The 23,317-nt window shown below is 41.8% G+C and overlaps 1 protein-coding gene across 5 annotated transcripts in view; it reads right to left on the reverse strand.

Annotated features, from left to right (window-relative positions):
* The window catches only part of LOC137653173 (glycine receptor subunit alphaZ1-like), a 68,545-nt gene extending 60,664 nt beyond the window's left edge, over positions 1–7,881 (reverse strand). For 2 of the 5 annotated variants that reach the window (XM_068386553.1, XM_068386552.1), the window contains exon 1: positions 7,701–7,881. In XM_068386553.1, coding sequence (XP_068242654.1) covers positions 7,701–7,741 — 41 coding nt within the window. In that variant the 5' untranslated portion in view covers positions 7,742–7,881. Of the gene's footprint in view, positions 1–5,735; positions 5,854–7,659 lie in introns of those variants that run through there. The other 3 variants (XM_068386555.1, XM_068386554.1, XM_068386556.1) reach the window with 3 other exon arrangements.
* Positions 7,882–23,317: the final 15,436 nt, after the last annotated feature.

The following is a 23,317-nucleotide window of genomic DNA, read 5'->3' on the forward strand; positions in this document are numbered from 1 at the left end:
TACTTGCTTGTACCTGGTTGAGGACTTTTCTCATCAGACAGAACGGGGGAAAAGCGTATGTGTCCAGGTTTATCCATCTTTGTTGGAAAGCATCTTGCCAAAGAGCTTGGGGATCCGGGACTGGGGAGCAGTACAATAGGAGCCTGAAATTCAGGGCCGTTGAGAACAGATCAACAGTCGGGGAACCCCACAAAGTCAGGACTTTGTTGGCTATCAGAGGATTCAAAGACCACTAGGTGCCAACTATCTGAGTCGCTCTGCTCAGCTTGTCCGCTAGCACATTCCGCTTGCCCAGAATGAAGCAGGCTGATAGGATCATCGTGTTGTCTTCTGCCCATCTGAGTATCTCTACTGCAAGATGGCACAGCTGCTGCGAAAAGGTACCGCTCAGTTTGCTCAGGTAAGCTACTACTGTGGTGTTGTCGCTCATCAACACCACGGAGTGCACCGCCAGGACCTGGTGGAACTCTTTAAGGGCCAGAAAGGCTGCCCTCATCTTTAAGAGATTTATCTGCTAGTACCTTTCTGATTCGGACCATTGGCCGGAAATGTAATGGTGCAGCACGTGAGCCCCCCACCCTTCTTTTGATGCATCCGAAAAAACATCAATTCCGGGGGAGAGACGAGAAGATCGACCCCTTTGCAGAGGTTCGGCTCCACCAGCCACCACCTGAGGTCCGACTGTTCCTCTAGCCTTATGCGGACTAGGTGATCCCGGGAATTGGTGTGCTGATTCCACTAGGATTTCAGTCGCCACTGGAGCGATCTCATCTGAGTCGACTGTTGGGGAGAAGTCGGGTCAGGGAAGAGAGGTGACCGAGAAGGTGAAGCAAATACTGCACTGGGAGCTCTTCCCGAATGAGGAAGACCTGTGCTATCTCCCTCAGTTTCTGAATTCATTCGTCTGATGGGAACTCTTTGTGCCTTAGGGTGTCTAATCGCATGCCTAGGTATACCAGTTCTTGAAAGGGCAGCAGATGAGACTTCTCGAGGTTTACCACGATCCCCAGATCCTGGCAAAACCTTAGAAGCTTGTCTCAGTGGCGGAGTAGGGCGGCTTCCGAGTCTGCCAGAATCAGCCAGTCGTCCAAGTATCTTAGGAGATGGATGCCAACTCTGTGGGCCCAGGATGATACTAGGGTGAATATTCTCGTGAAAACATGGGGTGCTGTAGAAAGACCGAAACACAGTACCCTGAACTGGTAATGCTTCTGATTGAACATGAATCTTAGCTACTTCCTGGAAGACGGATGAATTGGGATCTGGAAGTATGCGTCCTTTAGATCTAGAGTGCACATGAAGTCCCGTGGTCTTATAGCTTGTCTGACAGTGTCGGCCGTCTCCATCCTGAACGGTGTCTGCTCGGCAAAATTGTTCAGAGCTGAGAGGTCGATGACTGGTCTTCGGTCTCCAGACGCCTTTCTCACAAGAAAGAGTCGACTGTAAAAGCTGGGGACCCGTCAAGGGATCCCGAAGGGTCAGCGCAACGAGAAACTGAAGTTTCCCAGTCACGAAACTTTAGCGTGACTAAAGTTACGAGAGCCCAAGGGTTCAGTGTAACTCAGGTTACGAGACCCCAAAGGGTCAACGTAACGAGGAACCGAGGTTCCTGTCACGAGACCCAGAAGGGTCAGCGTGAATGATGGCACGTGAGCACGAAGGCTCAACGTTACAAGCGTTATGAGAACCCGAGGGTTCAGCGTAACAGAAACCTGAAGGTTTCGAGCCGCGTGAGCCCGAAAGGTCAGCACGACGGAGTCTTGAAGGACTCCTGATGTCATCTAAATCCGCAGGATCAACATGACGAGAGCCCAAAGGGTGATCGTCACGAGACCACGAAGGGTCAACGTGAGGAGAATCAGCATGTCAAAAAGACGTCTCCTCACAGCACGAGAGAACGTCCTGGGTGTAGAGGAGTTATAATCCCATCCACCCTACGAACCTCCGGAGAGGAAGGTTCAGCAGACACTGCCTGAGGGGGAGACTGATCGAGATCTACACATAAATCCTCCGCAGGGGTGGAGAGTTCCCCCGAAGGGAAACGTTGCTTATGACAAGGTTCTCGTTCCGCCCCTGAAGGAGAGCCATAAGCGTAAGGAGATCGCCGATGTAAAGAGGCAATCTTCTTTTGCGAACGAAAGATATGTTCCCCCGAAGGGAAATCTTGCCTCGGAGAGAGCCCTGCCACTGCCCCTGGTGGGTTAGCTAACTCCTCGGCGTCGGAACCAGACTCTAGGCCTGACCGACAGGCAACAGCGCCTGCGCCCACAAAAGGAGGATCAACCTCCACAGAGGAAGGAGATGACTGCCTTCTCTCCGCTCCCCTACGGAGGAGTTCGATGAGAACTTCCTTCGAAAGGGAGGCATCGACGCCCAGTGATGGCCACTAAGACACAAGGTCTGGAAAGGAACAGGCGATCCCTGGGGGAAGCGAAGGAGCCGACACCGGAAGGGCCTGGTCAAGAAGTAGCTTCGGGCAGAGATTTAGGCGTAGAAGAAGCAGAAATCCGCGATTTCTTCAATTTCGAGGAAAACCCCGAAAGCGAAAATTCGCGCTTAGACTTCTTCTTCTTCTTACGCTCAAACCTCTCCCACTGGGAGGCAGGCCACTCCCGACATTCGGAACAGGTGTTGTCCCGCGAACACTGACGTCCCCGGCATGCCGGGCACAAAGGGTGAGGGTCCGTCTCTACGGACGACATGAAAGTACCGCAGCGGCGGCCCTCCATACCTGGACATGTTCGCATAGCGGGACAATAACCAAACACACACCGATACACACAAACGAAAAAGGAATAGTAATAAAGTCAAGGAAGTTTTGTTGTAACAGGAGAGAGAGAGACAGCACGTCTGCACTCTACCGGGCCAAAGCAAAAGTGGTTACTCAACCGACAGGTGTGAGTGAGCAGGATAGCCAGTCTACCCCCACCCCCTTCCGCTAACTAGCAGATGGGTTAATTATCCTTCACTAAAATTATCTTGGCTAGTTTTCAGCGTTGCCAAAAGTAATACCCTATAAATAGCTCCAGGTTTGTATCTGTGTCAGAACAAATACTTGATTTGGGCTACAAGTCTAGCATTGACCTGCAAGCAAAAATTTTAAACCAAGGGCATTACTTGCGGCCAAGTTCTATATAAATAGGACTATCACAAAATGCGTAGAATTTCGCAGGTGTAATGAAATACTACAATATCTGTAAGCCTCATATCAATATGCTTTAAGTGTTTGATATGAGTCGAGATATCTCTCTCTGAATACTGTAATACCACAAATTTCTAAAATAATTTCTATTTTTCCTAGCTATACAAACCTGACTCATTCAAATGGGTTATTCCTAGTCTCGTTTTCTATAAACAAACGCTCAAAAGAAAAACAGGTTTGATTGCATCATAATACGGTTGCTAAGCAACCACAATGCATGGAGGCGCAGGAGGCTGTCGCATGATGTGCTTCACTCTCTTCTAGTCAAAGACTTGTGGGGCAGTGTGATCACCATTTGCCTGATTAACATTAGATACCCTTATATTGCAGAGAATAACTGATGGATCGCGGACATAGCCGCTACCACCATGTTTGCCGTTTCGGGACCTGAAAAGATTGGGGGAGGTCGGACGATCTATGAACCGGTACGAACAGTACCAGATTAGCAACATCAGCATTAATAGTGAGTAGGCTCTGAAAAGCAGCAGTGTAAATGTTATCATCTCTGCCTAAAAATAGCCAAAGACGGGAACTTTGAGGACCTGCTGGCCTTGAGGGAATTCTCAAACGCCAAGACTTGCATGGTAAACAAAGCTAGCATGTTTTTAGTTTGGTTAGAGCTTGCCATACCAAACCTGTGATTATGGATATGTAGAATCAATAGCACACCGCCTGTTATGGGTTTCGTGTGAGGAGGCTCCTCTAGGACATCCAAATGGCAGATGACACCATTTTAATAAACTGCAATGCTTCTAAACCACACATCAGGACCTCAAAGGGGGCTACATCAGCTGAGCTGGTGCTCGCATGTGCAACGAGGGACTCCAGAGAGTCATTAATGGTGCTAATATCATGGTCAAGTGGTAGTTCTACTTTTGAGATATATCATGGTCAAGTGGTAGTTCTACTTTTGGGATAACTGGTTGTTCAACTTTAGAATTATAGGACGAATCTTGGCTTTTCCTCGGACGTCCTTCCTTTCCCTTGTTGCATTCCTATTATGGCGGGAATAAAAGGCAGAGAAAGAGTCCAGCTCACTCCCATTATAAGAATATTTGCATCTAGCAGCAGAGTGCGAGGCAGAAGCATTAAGTTATTTTCATCAACCTACGTGGAGAGAAGAAATTCTCTGTAGGTTGCCATCTGGAGCGTCTATGATGCGGGGTTTGCCTACAGTGCTCAACAAAAGTGACATCATCTGCATCAGATGGCGGTGTAACTCACAGGAAAGAGGGAAAAGCTTCCTACCCCTTTTTCACTCCCAGTACGTGAAAAGAAGAATTGACCAAAACATAATATTGTCGTTGTTCTGAAGAATGTGTAATATTTGAAGCATACAGTACAAGTATACGGTTGTTCATGTAAAGCATTGGGTTTGCTATTTGCATAACTCGTGGCTTTAGGGTTGTCAGATCTAGCCAGTTGTTTATAAAATTACGCAGGGATTTTGAAATAATGTGTCGATATAGCACATTCCCTAAGGTGTGCAGTTTGTAAACAGGCTTGAGAATTGTAGCATACTCGTAGGGAGCGTTGTCAAGGCTGCCTTACGGAGGAATAACCTCACACGTTGAAATGGGGGTGCGTGGAGCGACGTCATTGTGAGTAGGCATGATAACTCGCCTGGACTTGTTGGCCTAACCAACTCTAGGAGGAATTTCATCACACACAAGAATGGCAGCAAGTGGAGCGATGTCATTACAAGTGGGCATGACAACTCGCTTGGTTCTGTTGGGCTGAGCAACCTGCAGAAGAATTTCATCACACACAGGAATGGCAGCGTGTGGGGTGACGTCATCAAGCGTAGTAACGCAGCATGTACAGACTTGTTACATAGAACATTCAGCCTGGCTGAACCATGAATAGACAATACTCAGGGAATTAATGAAGGTTTTGTCACGCTTGACTAATTTGCACTCGTAGGATTAGAAGGAGAAGAAGGCAACTGTTTAGAACAGCTTGGGATTGCCAAGTCTTCAGGTGTATTACAGATTATCATTTCGGACAGAAAATATATGTTTTCCTGTAGTAAATAACGTGATTTGACCAAATTTGACCTTCATTTCAACCACAAACAAACAGAACAACCAGTTTGACTAACTTTAAGTAGCCGAACTGGTGGTTGTTGTTGCTGTTGAAATGAAGGTGAAAACCGGTTAGATCCCGTTATTTACTACAGGAAAACATATAATTTCTGTTAAAATGTTTAAATATAATGGGTATTGTTCCAATTCGAGCTCACTTCACTCACAAGTACTGGCAAACGGTAATGTTGAGCAGCGCACGCTAACATTAGCATGTTACACTAACATTAGCAATGTTACGCTAACATTAAGAATTACAATAATTACGTTAACATAATCAACACTAAATATAATGGATCTTGTTCCGCCACTAGCTCGCTCCGCTCGCATGAAAATAAAACATCAAGCTCGTATGTACTGGCAAGCGGTAATGTTGAGCTGTGCATGCTCAAAAACTAGTATACTGTAACTAACACATTAAGATCAAAGAAATTAATGACTTACTGTACTTTCATAACCGGGACGACGAAACGAGGGTCACCGGGGTGTTGTGACTGTGACATCTTAACTTCTGTATATCCACATCGCCGTTTCTTCTTTGTGTTAGCTATCTCAAATGTTGGATTATTACATTATGAGATTTAAGAAAATTATCAACATTGGATGCCGTACCAAAGAATTCACCGAAATGCATTTAAGTATGGAATACTGCAGTCGTTACTAGTTTTTATAACTTCCATCGTAAAATACGCAAAAAGACTTCACTTAAACTAACAAAGACCTGACTAGGACAAAGGTTTCCACGGAAGAGGATTTGTTGGAAGTTGGGGTTGGGAAATATTAAACCCCCTCTGCAAACTTTCCATACGTATAGGTTCGTGATTGGTGAACGGAAAAACAACGTAGTGTAGAGAACAAACATGAATGAACTAGAATGGGAAACTTGTCCAGAGCAAGTATTTATGTGAAATCTGGGTAGGACAAGGTAATAACAAAATGTATAAAGGAATAATAGCAAGATAAAATGGAGTGTATAATAAATAATATTTAATGGGAATATAAAATGAGATGATTTTATAAGATATCGGATAAAACGTATAATTCAAGGGTCAAACGTATTACGCATACATGGGTATTACATAAAAGGAATGGTATAGCTGTATTGGATCAAGTAAAATACTTGAATAAACCGGGTGAAGTCGTATATTTGAATGTGGTGGGTAAAATGACGTAGAAAATGGGGAGGGGTTATACGAGAAGATGTAATCCAATTGGTGGAGGCAGAGTTTATGTGCAGGTGGGATGAGTTTATGCGCAGAAGGTCGAAAATTGCTATGCACAAACGAACGAACGAGAGCGACTACAACCGACCCGTAGAATGTCAACAAATAAATGAAAAATATACCATTAGTATAGGATATAGATAATTAGCGTATTTTTTCATCGGTTAATTATACATCGAAGAAGGTAATGCCTAGAGAAGAAAAGGCTTGTTTTACCCCCCCCCCCAAAACCCCGAGTTCCCACTGGGGGTCCCCCATTATTGGCGGATATAGATATATATATATATACATTTCTGAAACTATTCATTTGCAACAGGAACGAGTGTCATTTTCGAAGAGAGCGGACCTTTTTCTATAGAAAAAAATAGTTTTTTCCCTAGGTTATATTACCCTGTAATACAGTACAATAATGCCCACAGCTGAAACATATAGGGATGAAGAATCCTGGAACGAGTCCTGGGAACTCTTTAGAGGACATCGATGCCAAGGATCCCTGGGTGTAGGAGGCAAGCCTGGCTCGTGGAAACGAGGAGACGTAATAAGGGTCTTTCAACAAGGCTGCTTCATTACAAGGGGAAATAGCAGGCTCAACTCTAGGTTTCCAGGAACAGAAATATGGAGAGACTTTCAACGCTCGGATTGGAGATACTTTAAGGAGAAGAAAGATCTTCTCTGAATAATCATACACATCAGGTTCCCCACTCAACACACTCGTGGGAGGTGAGGGAGATATATTCACAATAGGGTAATCAGGGACAAAGGGTACTGAAATCAGATCTGGCTCAGGGATGCTCAGCGGCCCCATTACCGTAGGATATATCATGGTCTATCTTATCAACTATTTATTTGCGAAGGGAATAAAGTTTATTTTTAAAGAAAACTCGAGTTTTTCTATATATAACCCCATTTATTTATTAGTAGAATTTGTCCCGTGTTGTTCAATAATAATACTTGGGGGGAGGGGGGAAACAGGATGAGGATTAACATCTACCAAACTAATGCATGTGTTACTGGGACGTCCATTACGCCCGCTTGTTGTCAATTGTAATATTTCATTAACATAAGTTGTGATCTTCTAATCAATTAGCAAGACCACATACTCAAACGGAATTCCTTAAACAACTAAACAAGTTATCAAACATGTTCTTACATTCAACAATTTCTTAGGCTAGACTGTCCCCTTAACTTTACCAGAATTTCTTGTTGAATGTTAAGCTTACCAAACACTTCATAATCTAGAGTCCAAGATAAGACCAAGTTGAACACTGCTATTCCTTATTCTGAGATACTAGGGTTAATAACATTTGTTATTGTATGAAGTAAGCTATTTCCCAAATATCAATGAAAGACACATGACAGTCACTCAGCTGGAGCGGAAGAATACAATATTAGTTACTGTAACTACACACAAGTTAAATGCTGCATAGATATGATAAATTGTGTGGAGAAAATACACGTATTTATAAAAGAAAAAAATTAATTTTCGAATAATTACGAGAATATATATTATTAATTAACACAATCAAACAAGAACTACTTCATTAGTCCTGTAAAATAAAAATTTGACTTATATATTAAATTCGATTTGTGTTGTACAGGACTTATTTATTGAAATAAGTCGAAACTTTAAGATATTTTCATGTTCCATCCGATAATCAAGGTATAAAATTGCATGTCACATCATTCAGTCATTGGTGCAGGGTGAAAAATTAGGCGATTTTTCATTAAGAGGCGTTCATATGCGATAATGCGTATTTAAATCAAATAATATCTAATTAACAAACTGGTTTCTTTATGAATAGTCAGTTATTAAAAACAATTAGTGTAAAACTTCATAAAGAAAGGAGGATAAAGGTATCTATTTCGTAGCCAATCAAATTTCAAGCATACTAAAAGTTCATTCATTGACTCGTCGACCGTCGTGTTTGGCATGTTGTGATAGTAAGTGTCAGTAACAGCTGTTTTTCCAGCTTCATCATCGTTCCTCATTCTAAGTACATTTTATTGAATGCAATTGACATTTTCCTGCTAAAGAAACGTTTAAATGGTGAAAAGAACTCAAAAAGCTTTAGTGGAGTGCTAAAACGAAAACAAACAAACGGAATTTGTTATAGCAACTGGATCCAAACATGGCGTCCATTGTCGCGCGGAAAGTTTTATTACAGTGACCAATAGGAAAACATGGATTTATTATTTGAGTCCTAATACAGTACACCAGGTGAGTCCCATTCATTTATCGTTTAGAATTTATTCATAGTTTTCCTGGAATAACTTGTTCCTCTTTTCCATTGCTGAATGCTCGAAATTTCTCACTCATGGTTCCGACACTCTGATGCTGTAGAATCTGTAGATCACCATTTGGGACTTTATCGCGTGAGGACATCGATAATTATTTCGGTGACTTCTAATTCGCATGTGAAACTAATGATAATGATGTTAATTAAAATAATAACTGGAGATTGAATTATTGATTATGAGTTATTTGGCATCCTGAAATAATAACGGGAGAAGAGCTTGTGCAAAGAAGATATTCTTCTCTTACTCTTGTTATTTTGAAGTTTTTATCCACTTGTTAGTTTCAAGGTTTCATAGTTTATATGTGAAAGATTAGTTTTAATATTATTGTCTTCAAACTTCTCTTGTAGTTGTCCTTATTTCCTCTCCTCACTTGGCTTATAACATCCTGCTTTTCCAACTGGGGTTGTAGCTTAGCAAATAATAATAATAATTTATTATTATTATTATTATTATTATTATTATTATTATTATTATTATTATTATTATTATTATTATTATTATAAGGTCTGCTTTTCTGGTCCTTTACAGCAGGAGAACCCTACTCTCGACAGGACGTCCACAGTCATTTCATCATGTTTATTCCAAGGCATTCAACATTTCACACCACATATTGCTCGTTTATTGTCAAATCCACACATTCGAATTACTTAGAAAACAAGAAAGTCTTCAGTTTTCCTTTGAAAGCCTTAATATCTTCAGCCTTTCCCTTTCGAATGGCTAGTGCGACCTTATTGTATAGTCTCGTGGCCGCTTTTTAAAGGCTCTAGTCTGGAGCCTGCAGTAGATATTCGGTTAACTATTCCTGTGTCAACACGATTTGTTGGCTCTACAATATGTAGCAATTCTCTTAGATATTCTAGACGTCCGGTGCTCATAACTTGATGGGTTATTATACATAATTAAACTCCATTCTTACTTTAATTGGCAGCTAGTGTAAATCAATAAGTGTAGGAGTAATCCTTTCTAGGGGTGGGACACCTTTTATCAGTCTTGCTTCTCTGTTTATGTTTTTTTAAATATTTAACTTAGCCGGTGAATATATAATAGCTGACGTCAACGGCGGCTCGACAGAAAAACACAAAAACTCGCGAGCGATCGCTATGAAGGTTGCGGGTGTGCCCACCAGCGCCAACTATCGGCCAGATACCGCATATACATGTAAACAGCTCCAGTTCTTCTCTGTCGGTCTGATCGACAAGTTGATTCCATTACTCGCTGTTAACCTGGAGTTTTTCAACAGTCTTGGTGAAGTACTTCTTTTTGGTTTGAGCTTTCGCAGTGCAGGTGTTTTATCTTCAACTTAAACTCTTGAACTCTTTTTTGGATAGATTTAATTGTTGATGACTTTGGATTGTTTTTTGGACTTTCTTTGACTTTTCAAAATGGCTGACCCTTCTCCAATTCCTAGATTTCGTAAATGTAATGCTAGGGATTGTAATAAGCGTCTTCCAAAGGCCTCTCTCGACCCACATACTGTGTGTTCTAATTGTCGGGGTAAAACCTGTCAATTAGGAGATCGGTGTGATGAGTGCGTGGGCCTTTCGGAATTCGATTGGCTTGAGTTTGACAAGTATTCTCGTAAGCTAGAGAGAGATAGGGTGAGGAGAAGTTCCTCTAGATCGTTAGAATTTTCCTCCTCCCATGCCCCTGAACCTAATCCTTCACCAGTAGTAGTTGTGCCTGAACCCTCTACTAGCACTCAGGAACCATCAATGCGGGATATGTTACGTGCCATTCAAACTTTGGGCGAGAGAGTTGAGTCGTTAGCTACGGACCGTAATCAACTCATGGCGGATGTAAAAGAGTTAAAGTGTCAGAGTGCCACATTAGAAAATCGTGGGGAGAAAGTGATTAGTGCGCAAAGTGTTATCAGTGTTGCGACAGAGGGTTCGTCTGTTCGTGCCTGTCGTTCGCCTAGTCCGAGACCTCTTGCAAGCTCCCATGCCCCAGGGAGAAGTAATGTCGTAGGACTTATGGGTTCGAGAGGCTTTAACCAACGAACAGACGTTCCCTCTATGGTTTCAGGCGTGTCTCGTCAAGACCGCCCCTACCATAAGACGAGCGAGACGGTTTTCTCCTCGTCATCCGAAGGCTTATCGCGTAAGAAACCGTGGAGCAAGGTTTCGAGACCCTTAAAGCGAAAGTCAGTCCCTTCAGGACAGGTCCAGCGTCCTGGTTGTAGCCATTGGGACAGCTCTGACCCTGTGCAGTCATCGGAAGACTGCTCGCCGCCTAAACAGAAGCGTAACACAGGCTCCGAGAGTCTTAGTGTAGGCAATGTTTTGCAGTCACAGACGTTACCCTCGTCTCTTACCGCACCCAATCCCGTTGATCCTAAATGGGTTGTACTGCAAGACATGCAGAATAAGCTTGCCTCTCTTATGGAGGACTATTCTGCTGAGCAGGTTCACGATGATCCTCGCCGCTTAGCTGATCGAGATCCTGGCCGTCAGCCGCCCAAACGAGCCTTTGCTCGTCCTGTTGACGTTGACGTTACAAAGTCACGTGAGTCACGTTTTGTAGAGCCTCACTCGATGCAGTCCCGTGTTGACTTTCAGCCGCTTGTGGACGTTCAGCCGCTGCCGCATGCTCGTGTTGACGTTCAGGACGTTCGCCAACCAGCGAAGTTGACTTGTTTTGACGTTGAGCGTCAAGCACCGCAGTCAAGAGTTGTTTTGACTGCTCAGTCTAGGCAGTCAAGGCAGTCTCGAGTTGACGTCGAGCGTCCTCCCGCTCCTGTTGTTGTTGCTAGTCAGTCTGTTAAGCAGTTACATGACGTAGCGTCCTGGACTGCTACTGATACTCCGGTGCGTGTGGACTCTGCTTGTCAAGCATTGCCACCAAGGCAGGTCTCTCCCTTGCTTGAGACTCAGCAGTTGTCGGACGAAGCTCCTTCAGATGAGGACGTTGCTGATCCTCATCCTGATGATAATCCTTCAGATGTAGATGAACCTAAGGCTGTTCCTCCTTCGATGGATTTTAAAAAGATCATGATGATTTTCAAGGATCTTTTTCCAGATCACTTTGTTGCTGTTGCTCCTCGTTCGCCTCCGTCTGAGTTTGCTCTAGGCTTAGCTGCTACCAAGCCAGCCTTTACTAAGCTAGTGCTTTCTCGCTCTTCTAAGAGGGCTTTACGTCTTCTAGGCGACTGGTTGGATACCAGGAGGAGTTTGGGGAAGACGGCCTTTGCCTTCCCTCCTTCTAAGCTTGCTTCTAGATCGAGCGTCTGGTATGACACGGGAGAAGTTCTCGGCTTGGGAGTCCCTGCCTCTGCCCAGGGTGACTTCTCAAGCCTCGTAGACTCTCCCCGTCGCCTGGCCATGAGACGCTCGAAGATTTGTTGGTCCTCCTCGGACCTTGACCATCTGCTTAAAGGCGTATACAGGGCCTTTGAAGTGTTTAACTTTCTTGACTGGTCATTAGGAGCATTAAGTAGGAAGATCTCGTCTGCCGACCAAGATGTTTCCTTACTTATCATATCCTGTATGGATAAAGCCATCCGCGATGGCTCCAATGAGCTCGCCTCCACCTTTACGTCGGGAGTCTTAAAGAAGAGAGAAACCCTTTGCTCTTTCCTTTCGGTAGGAGTTACTCCCTGTCAGAGATCGGAACTGCTCTTTGCTCCCTTATCAGCGGCCTTGTTTCCACAACAGCTGGTTAAGGATATAGCTGCTTCGCTTGTGCAGAAGGACACCCATGACCTGATGGTGTCCTCTGCTCGCAAAGGGGCTCCTTCTTCATCCTTTGCTGTGAGACCCAGGATCGAGACTCCTGCGTCTAGATTTATCCCGCCCTTTCGTGGCAGAGCTCCCAGCAGGGGAGGCTCTCGTGCCGAGGGAAAGAGAGGTAAGAAGAGAGGAGCCAAGTCCTCCCGTGGCAGAGTCTGACTGCCCACAGCCTCAGACAGCGGTAGGTGCCAGATTGAAGAGCTTCTGGCAGGCCTGGGAGAAGAGGGGTGCAGACCAAGAGTCTGTTCTGTTGCTCAGAGAGGGGTACAAAATACCGTTTGTACGCAAACCTCCTCTAGTAACAACTCCCATAGACCTCTCTCCCAGGTACCGAGAGGAGTCAAAGAGACAAGCCCTAAATCAAGAAGTGTCTCTGTTGCTAGAGAAGGGAGCGGTGGTGAAAGTCTCGGACCTTCAATCACCGGGGTTTTACAACCGTCTCTTCCTAGTCCCAAAGCATACAGGAGGTTGGAGGCCGGTGCTAGACGTCAGTGCGCTCAACGTTTTTGTTACAAAAACAAAATTCACGATGGAGACCACGAAGTCCGTCTTAGCAGCGGTCAGAGAGGGAGACTGGATGGTCTCTCTCGACCTACGAGATGCGTACTTCCACATTCCTATACACCCGGATTCCCAACCGTTTCTGAGGTTTATTTACAGGAATGTGGTGTACCAGTTTCGAGCCCTGTGCTTTGGCCTCAGTCCTGCTCCTCTCGTGTTTACGAGGCTCATGAGGAATGTGGCAAAATTCCTCCATCTATCGGGAATCCGAGCCTCCCTGTACTTGGACGACTGGCTTCTCAGAGCATCGTCCAGTCATCGCTGTCTGCAGGATCTACATTGGACGTTGGGTCTGGCCAAGGAGTTGGGACTTTTGGTCAACTTAGAAAAGTCCCAACTGATCCCATCCCAGACTATTCTATATTTGGGGATGGAGATTCGCAGTCCAGTTTTTCGGGCTTTTCCGTCTGCCACCCGAATAGAACAACCCCTGCTCAAAGTCCAACTAATGCTGAAAAGAGAACGTTGTTCAGTCAGGAGTTGGATGAGTCTCGTAGGGACTCTCTCATCCCTGGAGCAGTTTGTCTCGCTAGGGAGACTACACCTTCGGCCTCTCCAGTTCCATCTAGCCTCTCACTGGAACAAGGGCAAGACTTTAGAGACGGTATCAATCCCAGTCTCCGAACCAGTAAAGGCATGCCTGAAATGGTGGGACAGCAATATCAGTCTGAGAGAGGGACTATCCCTAGCAGTCAAGAACCCAAACCACGTGTTGTTCTCAGACGCGTCGGATTTGGGTTGGGGTGCGACCCTGGACGGTCGGGAATGCTCGGGTCTGTGGACCTCAAGTCAGAAGAGCATGCACATCAACGGCAAGGAGCTATTAGCAGTCCACTTGGCCTTGATGAAATTCAAAAGCATTCTTCGAAACAAAGTGGTAGAGGTCAACTCAGACAACACCACAGCTTTGGCGTACATCTCCAAGCAAGGAGGCACACACTCCCACACGCTGTACGAGATCGCAAGGGACCTTCTCATATGGTCAAGAAATCGAGGCATCTCCCTGTTGACGAGATTCATCCAGGGGGACTTGAACGTCTTGGCAGACTGTCTCAGTCGGAGGGGTCAGGTGATACCCACGGAATGGACCCTCCACAAGGACGTGTGCAAGAGTCTTTGGGCGACTTGGGGTCAACCCACCATAGACCTCTTTGCCACCTCGTTGACCAAAAGGTTACCGATCTATTGCTCACCAGTCCCAGATCCAGAGGCGATCCACATAGACGCATTTCTACTGGATTGGTCTCATCTGGACTTATATGCATTCCCACCATTCAAGATAGTCAACAAGGTACTGCAGAAGTTCGCCTCTCACGAAGGGACAAGGTTGATGTTGGTTGCTCCCCTCTGGCCCGCGAGAGAGTGGTTCACCGAGGTACTTCAATGGCTGGTAGACATTCCAAGAAGTCTTCCTCTAAGGGTAGATCTCTTACGTCAGCCCCACGTAAAGAATGTTCATCAAAGCCTCCCCGCGCTTCGTCTGACTGCCTTCAGACTATCGAAAGACTCTCAAGAGCTCGAGGCTTTTCGAAGGAGGCAGCCAGTGCGATTGCGAGAGCTAGGAGAGCTTCTACCATCAGAGTATACCAGTCGAAGTGGGAAGTCTTTCGAGACTGGTGCAAGTCAGCATCTGTGTCCTCTTCCAGTACCTCTGTAGCCCAAATCGCAGATTTTCTTTTACATCTGAGAAATGTTCGCTCCCTCTCAGCTCCCACTATTAAGGGCTACAGGAGCATGTTGGCTTCGGTCTTTCGACATAGAGGCTTAGATCTTTCCAACAATAAAGATCTCCAAGATCTCCTTAAGTCTTTCAAGACCTCTAAGGAACGTCGTATGGCAACTCCTGGATGGAACTTAGACGTGGTCCTAAGGTTCCTCATGTCAGACAGGTTTGAGCCATTACATTCAGCCTCCCTGAAGGATCTCACCCTCAAGACGCTTTTCCTAGTGTGCTTGGCTTCGGCTAAAAGGGTCAGTGAAATTCATGCCTTCAGTAAGAACATCGGCTTTTCTACAGAGAAAGCCACATGTTCACTTCAACTTGGTTTCCTGGCCAAAAATGAACTGCCTTCTCGTCCTTGGCCTAAGTCTTTTGATATACCTTGCCTGTCAGAGATCGTAGGCTACGAACTTGAAAGAGTGCTGTGTCCAGTTAGAGCTCTTAAGTTCTACTTAGCTCGTACTAAGTCATTACGAGGTGGATCTGAGGCCTTATGGTGCTCAGTTAAGAAACCATCATTACCTATGTCAAAGAATGCTTTGTCATATTTTATCAGATTTTTAATCCGAGAGGCTCATTCTCACTTGAATGAAAAAGACCGATGCTTGCTTAAGGTTAAGACGCACGAAGTAAGAGCTATAGCAACTTCCGTGGCCTTTAAGCAAAATAGATCTCTGCAAAGTATTATGGACGCGACCTTTTGGAGAAGCAAGTCGGTATCCGCGTCATTTTACTTAAAAGATGTCCAGACTCTTTACGAGGACTGCTACACACTGGGTCCATTCGTTGCAGCGAGTGCAGTAGTGGGTGAGGGTTCTACCACTACATTCCCTTAATTCCAATATCCTTTTAATCTGTCTCTCGAAATGTTTTTAATCTTGTTTTTGGGTTGTACGGAAGGCTAAGAAGCCTTTTGCATCCTGGTTGATTTGGCGGGTGGTCAAATGTCATTTCTTGAGAGCGCCCAGATTAGGGGTTTGATGAGGTCCTGTTGTATGGGTTGCAGCCCTTGATACTTCAGCTCCTGGGAGTCTTTCAGCATCCTAAGAGGATGGCTGGGCTTCGTGAGGAAGACAGACTAACAAGGCAGAGTAATCGTCTAAGTCAACTTCCTTACCAGGTACCTAAATATATTTGGGTTTTGTTATGATATAACTGTCAAAAACTCTAAGCATATACGCTGTAAACTTTATTAATTCTGGTCTCTACCCACCACCATGGGTGTGAATCAGCTATTATATATTCACCGGCTAAGTTAAATATTTAAAAATGATATTTCGATTATAAAATAAATTTTTGAATATACTTACCCGGTGAATATATAAATTAAAGGCCCCCCCTTCCTCCCCGATAGAGACCCAGCGGGATGAGAAGAACTGGAGCTGTTTACATGTATATGCGGTATCTGGCCGATAGTTGGCGCTGGTGGGCACACCCGCAACCTTCATAGCGATCGCTCGCGATTTTTGTGTTTTTCTGTCGAGCCGCCGGAGATGTCAGCTATTATATATTCACCGGGTAAGTATATTCAAAAATTTATTTTATAATCAAAATATCATTTTAATGGATTAAGTTGCATTTTTGGTAGATTGTGGTAGATGGAGTTACAGTAGTCAATCGTGGCAATAACAGTTTGTCACAAGTTTCTTTACAGAATGTTCATTCAGGTACTTTTTTTTATCAAAGCAATGTTTCTAAGATTATATCCAACAGCTTTTACTACATTATCTATTTGGGCATAGAAGGACAGGTTACAGTCAAACAATACTTGTAGATAGCGAACTTGACTAGATATCGGGCCAGAGTTGTTTGAATATCGCCCAAGTTTCTTAAGATATTTTTCTTACCAACCACTATAAACTCAGTTTGGTTTAGTTTCAGTAATGTCGTCTATATCATTTATGGAGGAGTAAAATTGTGCATCATCTGCAAATAGTTTGAACTTCAATCCATGCCTTTGTTGTATTTTAGACAGACCAATGATATGGATATAGAATAAGATTGGCCCCAGTGCACTCCCCTGAGGTACCCCTCTTTTTAAAAGTTCATATGATGAATAAGAGTTTCCAATTTTCACACAGTAGTTTCTGTCAACCAAGTAGTGTTGTAGGTATCAAAAAGCTTTGCACTGTAAAGTAAAAGTTCATCGATTGGACACAAAGGTAGGACAAAACAAATGAGACTGGAGATAACTGAGGATAAAGTAAAATTATTAAGATTGGGTCTAGGGGCTGGATAGATAATGCAAATACCATTATTTGCTATATCATTATTTTTAGTAAATGTCATACACACACACGCACACGCGCATGCTGACACACACTGCTAGGTAGTAGCAAGGTCTATAGACCTTGGGTAGTAGGTTGACCAAGGCACTAGCCACCCATTGAGATACTACAGCTAGAGAGTTATGGGGTCATTTGACTGGCCAGACAGTACTACATTGGATCCTTCTCTCTGGTTACGGTTTATTTTCCCTTTGCCTACTCATACACCGAATAGTCTGACCCATTCGTTACATATTCTCCTCTGAACTCATACACCTGATAACACTGATATTACCAAACAATGCGTCTTCTCTCAAGGGGTTAACTACTGTACTATAATTGTTCAGTGGCCACTTTCCTCTTGGTAGGGGTAGAGGAGATTCTTCAGCTATGGTAAGCAGCTCTTCTAGGAGAAGGAGACTCCAAAATCAAACCATTGTTCTCTATTCTTGGGTAGTGCCATAGCTTTTGTACCATGGCTTTCCACTGTTTTGGGTTAGAGTTCTCTTGCTTGAGGGTGCACTCGGGCATACTATTCTATCTAATTTCTCTTCCTCCTGTTTTGTTAAAGTTGTTATAGTTTATAAAGAAAATATTTATTTCAATGTTGTTAATATTCTTAAAATATTTTGTTTTTTCTTGTTTCCTTTCCTCACTGGGCTATATTCCCTGTTGGAGCCCCTGGGCATAATATTATAGCATCCTGCTTTTCCAACTAGGATTGTAGCTTAGCAAATAATGATATATATATATATATATATATATATATATATATATATATATATATATATATATATATATATATATATCGGAAGGCTGGTCAGACAGTTCAAAAAATAGTCTTACGAGTTTACCTAAAAGACTGTTTCAACTGCGGCTTTCAAAGGTGTCCTGCGACCAAGAGTATCATGGGACTATACCATTAACCAATTGCATATTTCATGAAATATCAAATGAATGTCTAAGACCCTTCAATGGAAGCTTATATATCACAGTAATCTATAATAGAATGTAAACTTGTTGGAATGAAGTTTTAATATTAGAGTAAAAGCCGATCCTCTTTTGTTTTGTAGCGGGAAGACGACTATCCAAAGGAATCGTTATTCTTATGTTTCTGTAGATGTTAAATTAAGCGTAGAAAATTTATACAATTTCACATTTATTCGCATACTTATCTAATTTGTACGTCATAACGTGCTCCCGATACGATATAAATTTTACGTTCTATATTTTAGCTATATTTATTGTTAATCAATGTGACACAGATCCATAATATTGCTCTTAGATTTAAAAGCCCTCGATAAAATATATACTTCCTGTATAATATAAAATTTACTTGAACGCGAATATACGAAATATTTATGAAGCAGCAATAGACATACGTGTCCCCCCCCCCCCAGGTGTTTGTACATATACATTCTTATAGGCATTTTTCGGGTTTTTATTAGCTAATGCTGACTTCAAAGAACTCGGCAACTGAATAGCCGAATTTAAACCTTTCCACGTTAAGAGAAGGCTACCAGTATGTTTATCTGCAAGACGAGAGGGACTGGAAGCAGGAAAGAGGCGTGCAGCCTCACACCATATGTTAAAAAAAGTGCAAATTAATTGAAGTTTACTAAGACCGTAGACTGAAATGTGCATTGAATAAATGTAGTATTTAATCATTCACTGGTAACAACTTATCTCACAGCTATTAAAGCGAAAATAGGAGAGAGAGAGAGGGGGGGGGGGAAATTCTGCGAAGTAATCCTAAGTAGGAAACATGTTTTGTAACGTACATTAATTGAGTTGGTGATAAAGAGTTAAAAAGCAACAATAATGTTTAAATTTATTGATATGAATTTAAAATGTCTTAATGACAGATAACATTAAAGTAATCGTATTATAGCTAACAGGAGGAAGGGCACAATTCGTGTATTATTATTATTATTATTATTATTATTATTATTATTAGCTAAGTTATAACCCTAGTTGGAAAAAGCAAGATGCTATAAGCTCAAGGGCTCCAACAGGGAAAAATAGCTCAGTGAGGAAAGAAAATAAGGAAATAAACGATATGAGAAATAATTAACATTTAGTAAAATATTAAAAAAAAAAACTAACATTAAAACAAATATTTCATATATAACCTATAAAAAGACTATATCAGCCTGGTAAACATGAAAAAATTTTGCTTGAACTTTTGAAGTTCAAACTTGAAGAGTTACCATAAATGAGACGTTTTAGTAACAAATATTGTATTTATATTAAATCGTTGCTATTTGAGTAAGTAATCAAGGTCATTCTTGAAGTTTGAAAGCAACTGGCATAATAAAACTATTCTCTACGCGAGTAGAGCGCAGACCTCCGCCGCGGCATCTTATTTCTCAACCTTTTGCTCGACATTGACCTTTGACCATAGCATGTATTAATTGCCGTGTTTTTTTCGTACATTCAAATATGAACCAAGTTTGAAGTCTTTGTGACAACGATGCCCAAACTTATGGCTGATTACGTGAATTGGATATTTTGCGTGACCTTGACCTTTGACCTTCACCTTCCAAAATTTAATAATTTCCAGCTTTTCACATAACACTCAATCCTGGCAAGTTTCATTACTCTAAGATTAAAATTGTGGCCAGGAAACTGTTCACAAACAAACACAAACAGGACCGAAAACATAACCTCCTTCCAACTTCGTTGGCGGAGGTAACAAAGCGACTCGATTTTATAACCCCTCTTCGCGGAGATAATGACATTAAATTAACGGCTACTTTAATGTCCATTTGAAATAAAAAATGTATGTAAGTTAGGTACTTTTCTACGTATTAATGATTTATGATTATGGAGACTGGCTAAATAATTTATGCCAACGTAAGTTTATGGACATATTATTGAGCCACGGTAATAAAATATAAAGTACATTATTTTCATAGTACTGCTATCGAATGGGTTTAAAGGTTTAAAGGCCACTCATGAATGGCAGAGGCAAGGGACAGTGACATTGCCCTTTCGAGCAGAACAATGTCCCAGAGACTGATCCTATATACATATGAGCAGCGCCCAAGCCCCCCTCTCCACCCAAGCTAGGATCAAGGATGTCCAGGTAATGGCTGCTGATGGCTCAGAAGGTAGACCTATAGGCTCCCGCAAACCCCCATCCTTAGCTCACAAGGATGGTGAGGTTGCCGCAACCGAAGAAAGAACTGGAGTTGATGATTCCATAACTATTATTATTCTCCAAGACGGTAGTGTCTTTCATGTTTATTATTATTATTATTATTATTATTATTATCATAGTGCAGACCTCCCAGAATGAATTTAGACCGCAGGCGTATTTGAATTCTTTGTGACAACAATGTGCGTACTTGGGGTTTAAGGTTAGGGTGAATTCGGTCGACCCTTTGCTCAATCTTGACCTTTGACCTAGGACTCAAAATTGAATCACTTCCACGTCTCAACATAACAATTAAACCCTGAAAGTTTCACTACTCTATGAGTGAAATTGTGGTCAGGAAGTTGTTCACAAACAAACAAATATGGGCGAAAACATAACCTCCTTCCAACTTGATTGGCGTTAATGCCGGAGGGAAAGCGAACTATAATCTTTATTAAGTTCCAATGCTATTTAAAAAGGACGAGTCGCTTCAAATGTTAGTTTATCTATTGAAATTATTTTTATGTATTTTTTTTTAATTATTATCATTATTATTATTTAGATTAATTAAATTATTGAAATTATTTTGTCCTGCAAATTGAATCAGGAATTAAACTAACTACCCATAATTCATATCTGAATTTGAAAGTCTTTTAAAAATCTCAATATCATTATGCAAATAAGTGAATTGCAATTTATGTTCAGAATTTAATGCTACAATTAAAAAAAGGCAATTATGTTTTAGCATACGGAACGGACATTGATATATAACTCAAACTCATTTATCTCTTTCTTGTTCTGAGGAAGAATTTCCAATATTATCTATCGCAGAATAAAAATGAGACTGCATATTCGATTCGTGCTTTTCTTTGTCCAACTTCAATATTTTTTATTTGTAAAGAAACGTCGGGACATAAATCTACGTTCTTCATCGCTAAATAAGTCAAGCAGCTAAAAGAAATAACATAAAATACTGTGACAGCTATGAATTATGTTTTATATATTTATTTTCAAATTTACATATCTATCGATGGATAACTGAATAAGAAGCCAAACAAATAGAACTTGGTGATACGGTTGTTTTGGTATATTGGTAACGTCTCTTCCTTGTTGATCGCCAGGCATTTTATATTGTCTGTCTCTTGGGTGTTGTCCTGCTTGCTAGGGCAGTGTCACTGTCCCTTGCCTCTGTCATTAATGAGTGGCCTTTAAACCTGTATAGAGAGAGAGAGAGAGAGAGAGAGAGAGAGAGAGAGAGAGAGAGAGAGAGAGAGAGAGAGAGAGAGAGTTCAAAATCCTTGTAATTATGTATTAAGAGAACCGAGACTGGGTAAAACGACCAATAATTGCTTATGCATTAAGATATGGTCCATGATAATTGATTTGCAAGGGTCCCAACTGTTGAAAACTAAATTGTTGGAAAATGGAAGAATAACCAGAGCATTGTATTCTGTTATATACTTTTATTTCTGGACTAGCATTTCTTAATGATGATAAAATAACAATTAATAATATATTATCGCTATTTTCTGCTGAATTTTTCTAAATATCTGTTCCTGCCCTTATCTTCATTACATTATAATTTCCTTGGTTATCTTATTCTTTATTTGAGTTTTGATTTTTCGTTTCATATACACTATTACTCCCACTTTTTTCGTACTTTTTTTTACACACTTTCACATCAGCAGTCTTTATAAAGTTTCCATTTATTATCTCCAATATCTTGTACTAACTTTTTTATTCTTAATATTACGATATTGTGAAGTAAATATATTGTTTTATACCCAAGCCTATAGGCCTAACTATTTCAGTTATTATTTCACTTCCCAATATGGCGTTGGCTATGATTGTTCCAACGTTCCTTTCGTGATTTGCATACCTCCCACCCCACCCGGTTCCCTCATTTCTCTCTCACTATTTCCTCATCTTTCCTGATTGGTAACGATGAGGATTACTACTGTTCCATATATCTCAATTTGTTTTTGTTTTGTGGGCGATATATCAGCCACCTTTGCAATGTTTTCATGCCTCATGAATTCCACCAGATCAGATCAGATCAGATTCAGGTTGAGGCTTTGCCTTTGCACGGCGCCCTTGTATTTCCTTTTTTATACTCAGTTTTGGTCACCTTTCTCATTGTATTATTCCCTAAAGCATTTGTATTTACTTACTATTTGAATATTGCATTTTCTAAATTATCAAATTAACGTGTTATCTTTTCCATGTTTCCTATGAATAAGAATCCCATCTCTGGTTTAGTACTGAAGGTAGTCTTTTTCAAAAATTTCTCAGTATGGCAGTTGGCTACCATCTATGTAGATTAGCGCGTCTATTTCTACGACATCTATGAGTGCTATACTTTTCTAACTTACTGTATTTACCTTATCTTTTGCTACTGAAGTTTTTCCAATTTTCTTATTTTGGTATGCACGGATTTGCCTATATTAACAATCATAAATTACCCAATTCGCTTAAGCAAATAAAAACCGGGATTAAAGAGGTTAAAATGTCATATTTTATGACCTGAATATTCTGCTTCGAATGAATTTTAGGCGAGAAAATAATTGGCGGGATTTTTCTCTCCTTCTGGCTACGTGTATATGTGGAAGAGCGCGAAGCACACCTTAACTCTACGATCAGGAGGCTATATTCTCTTCTCTTCATTTTCTGTCACCACTTGTGTTTTTTATCTATTCTCCATCGTCCTCATTTCTTGCCGGTGTCTTCGAGCCCGTTCATTCTATGAGCATACGCCTTTTCCACCTTCCCCTTTCAATTATAAGATAGGAACAACATTACTGTATTATATTGTTTTTGATAAATACTAATCTGATACGCTTTTGCAGCGCAACTTTAGTATGACGAATTGTTTCAGCTAATAAGAAAACTATAAACCCAAATAGCTTGGGAAATTTCAAAAGAATTGAGCTCTTGTTCGGGTCTCTTCTTCACTTTAATAGTACGAGGTATCGGAGAGATAGATGTAACTGGACCCGGACGCGGAAGAAGTCGCCTATCCGGGGTGACAACGCCTTCTGCAAATGTTGTATCAATTGCGAAGGTTTATCCTTAGCTTAACTTTTGCACTACTTAGG

The sequence above is a fragment of the Palaemon carinicauda genome, chromosome 14 (genome assembly GCF_036898095.1).
Source record: "Palaemon carinicauda isolate YSFRI2023 chromosome 14, ASM3689809v2, whole genome shotgun sequence".
Classification (NCBI taxonomy): domain Eukaryota; kingdom Metazoa; phylum Arthropoda; class Malacostraca; order Decapoda; family Palaemonidae; genus Palaemon; species Palaemon carinicauda.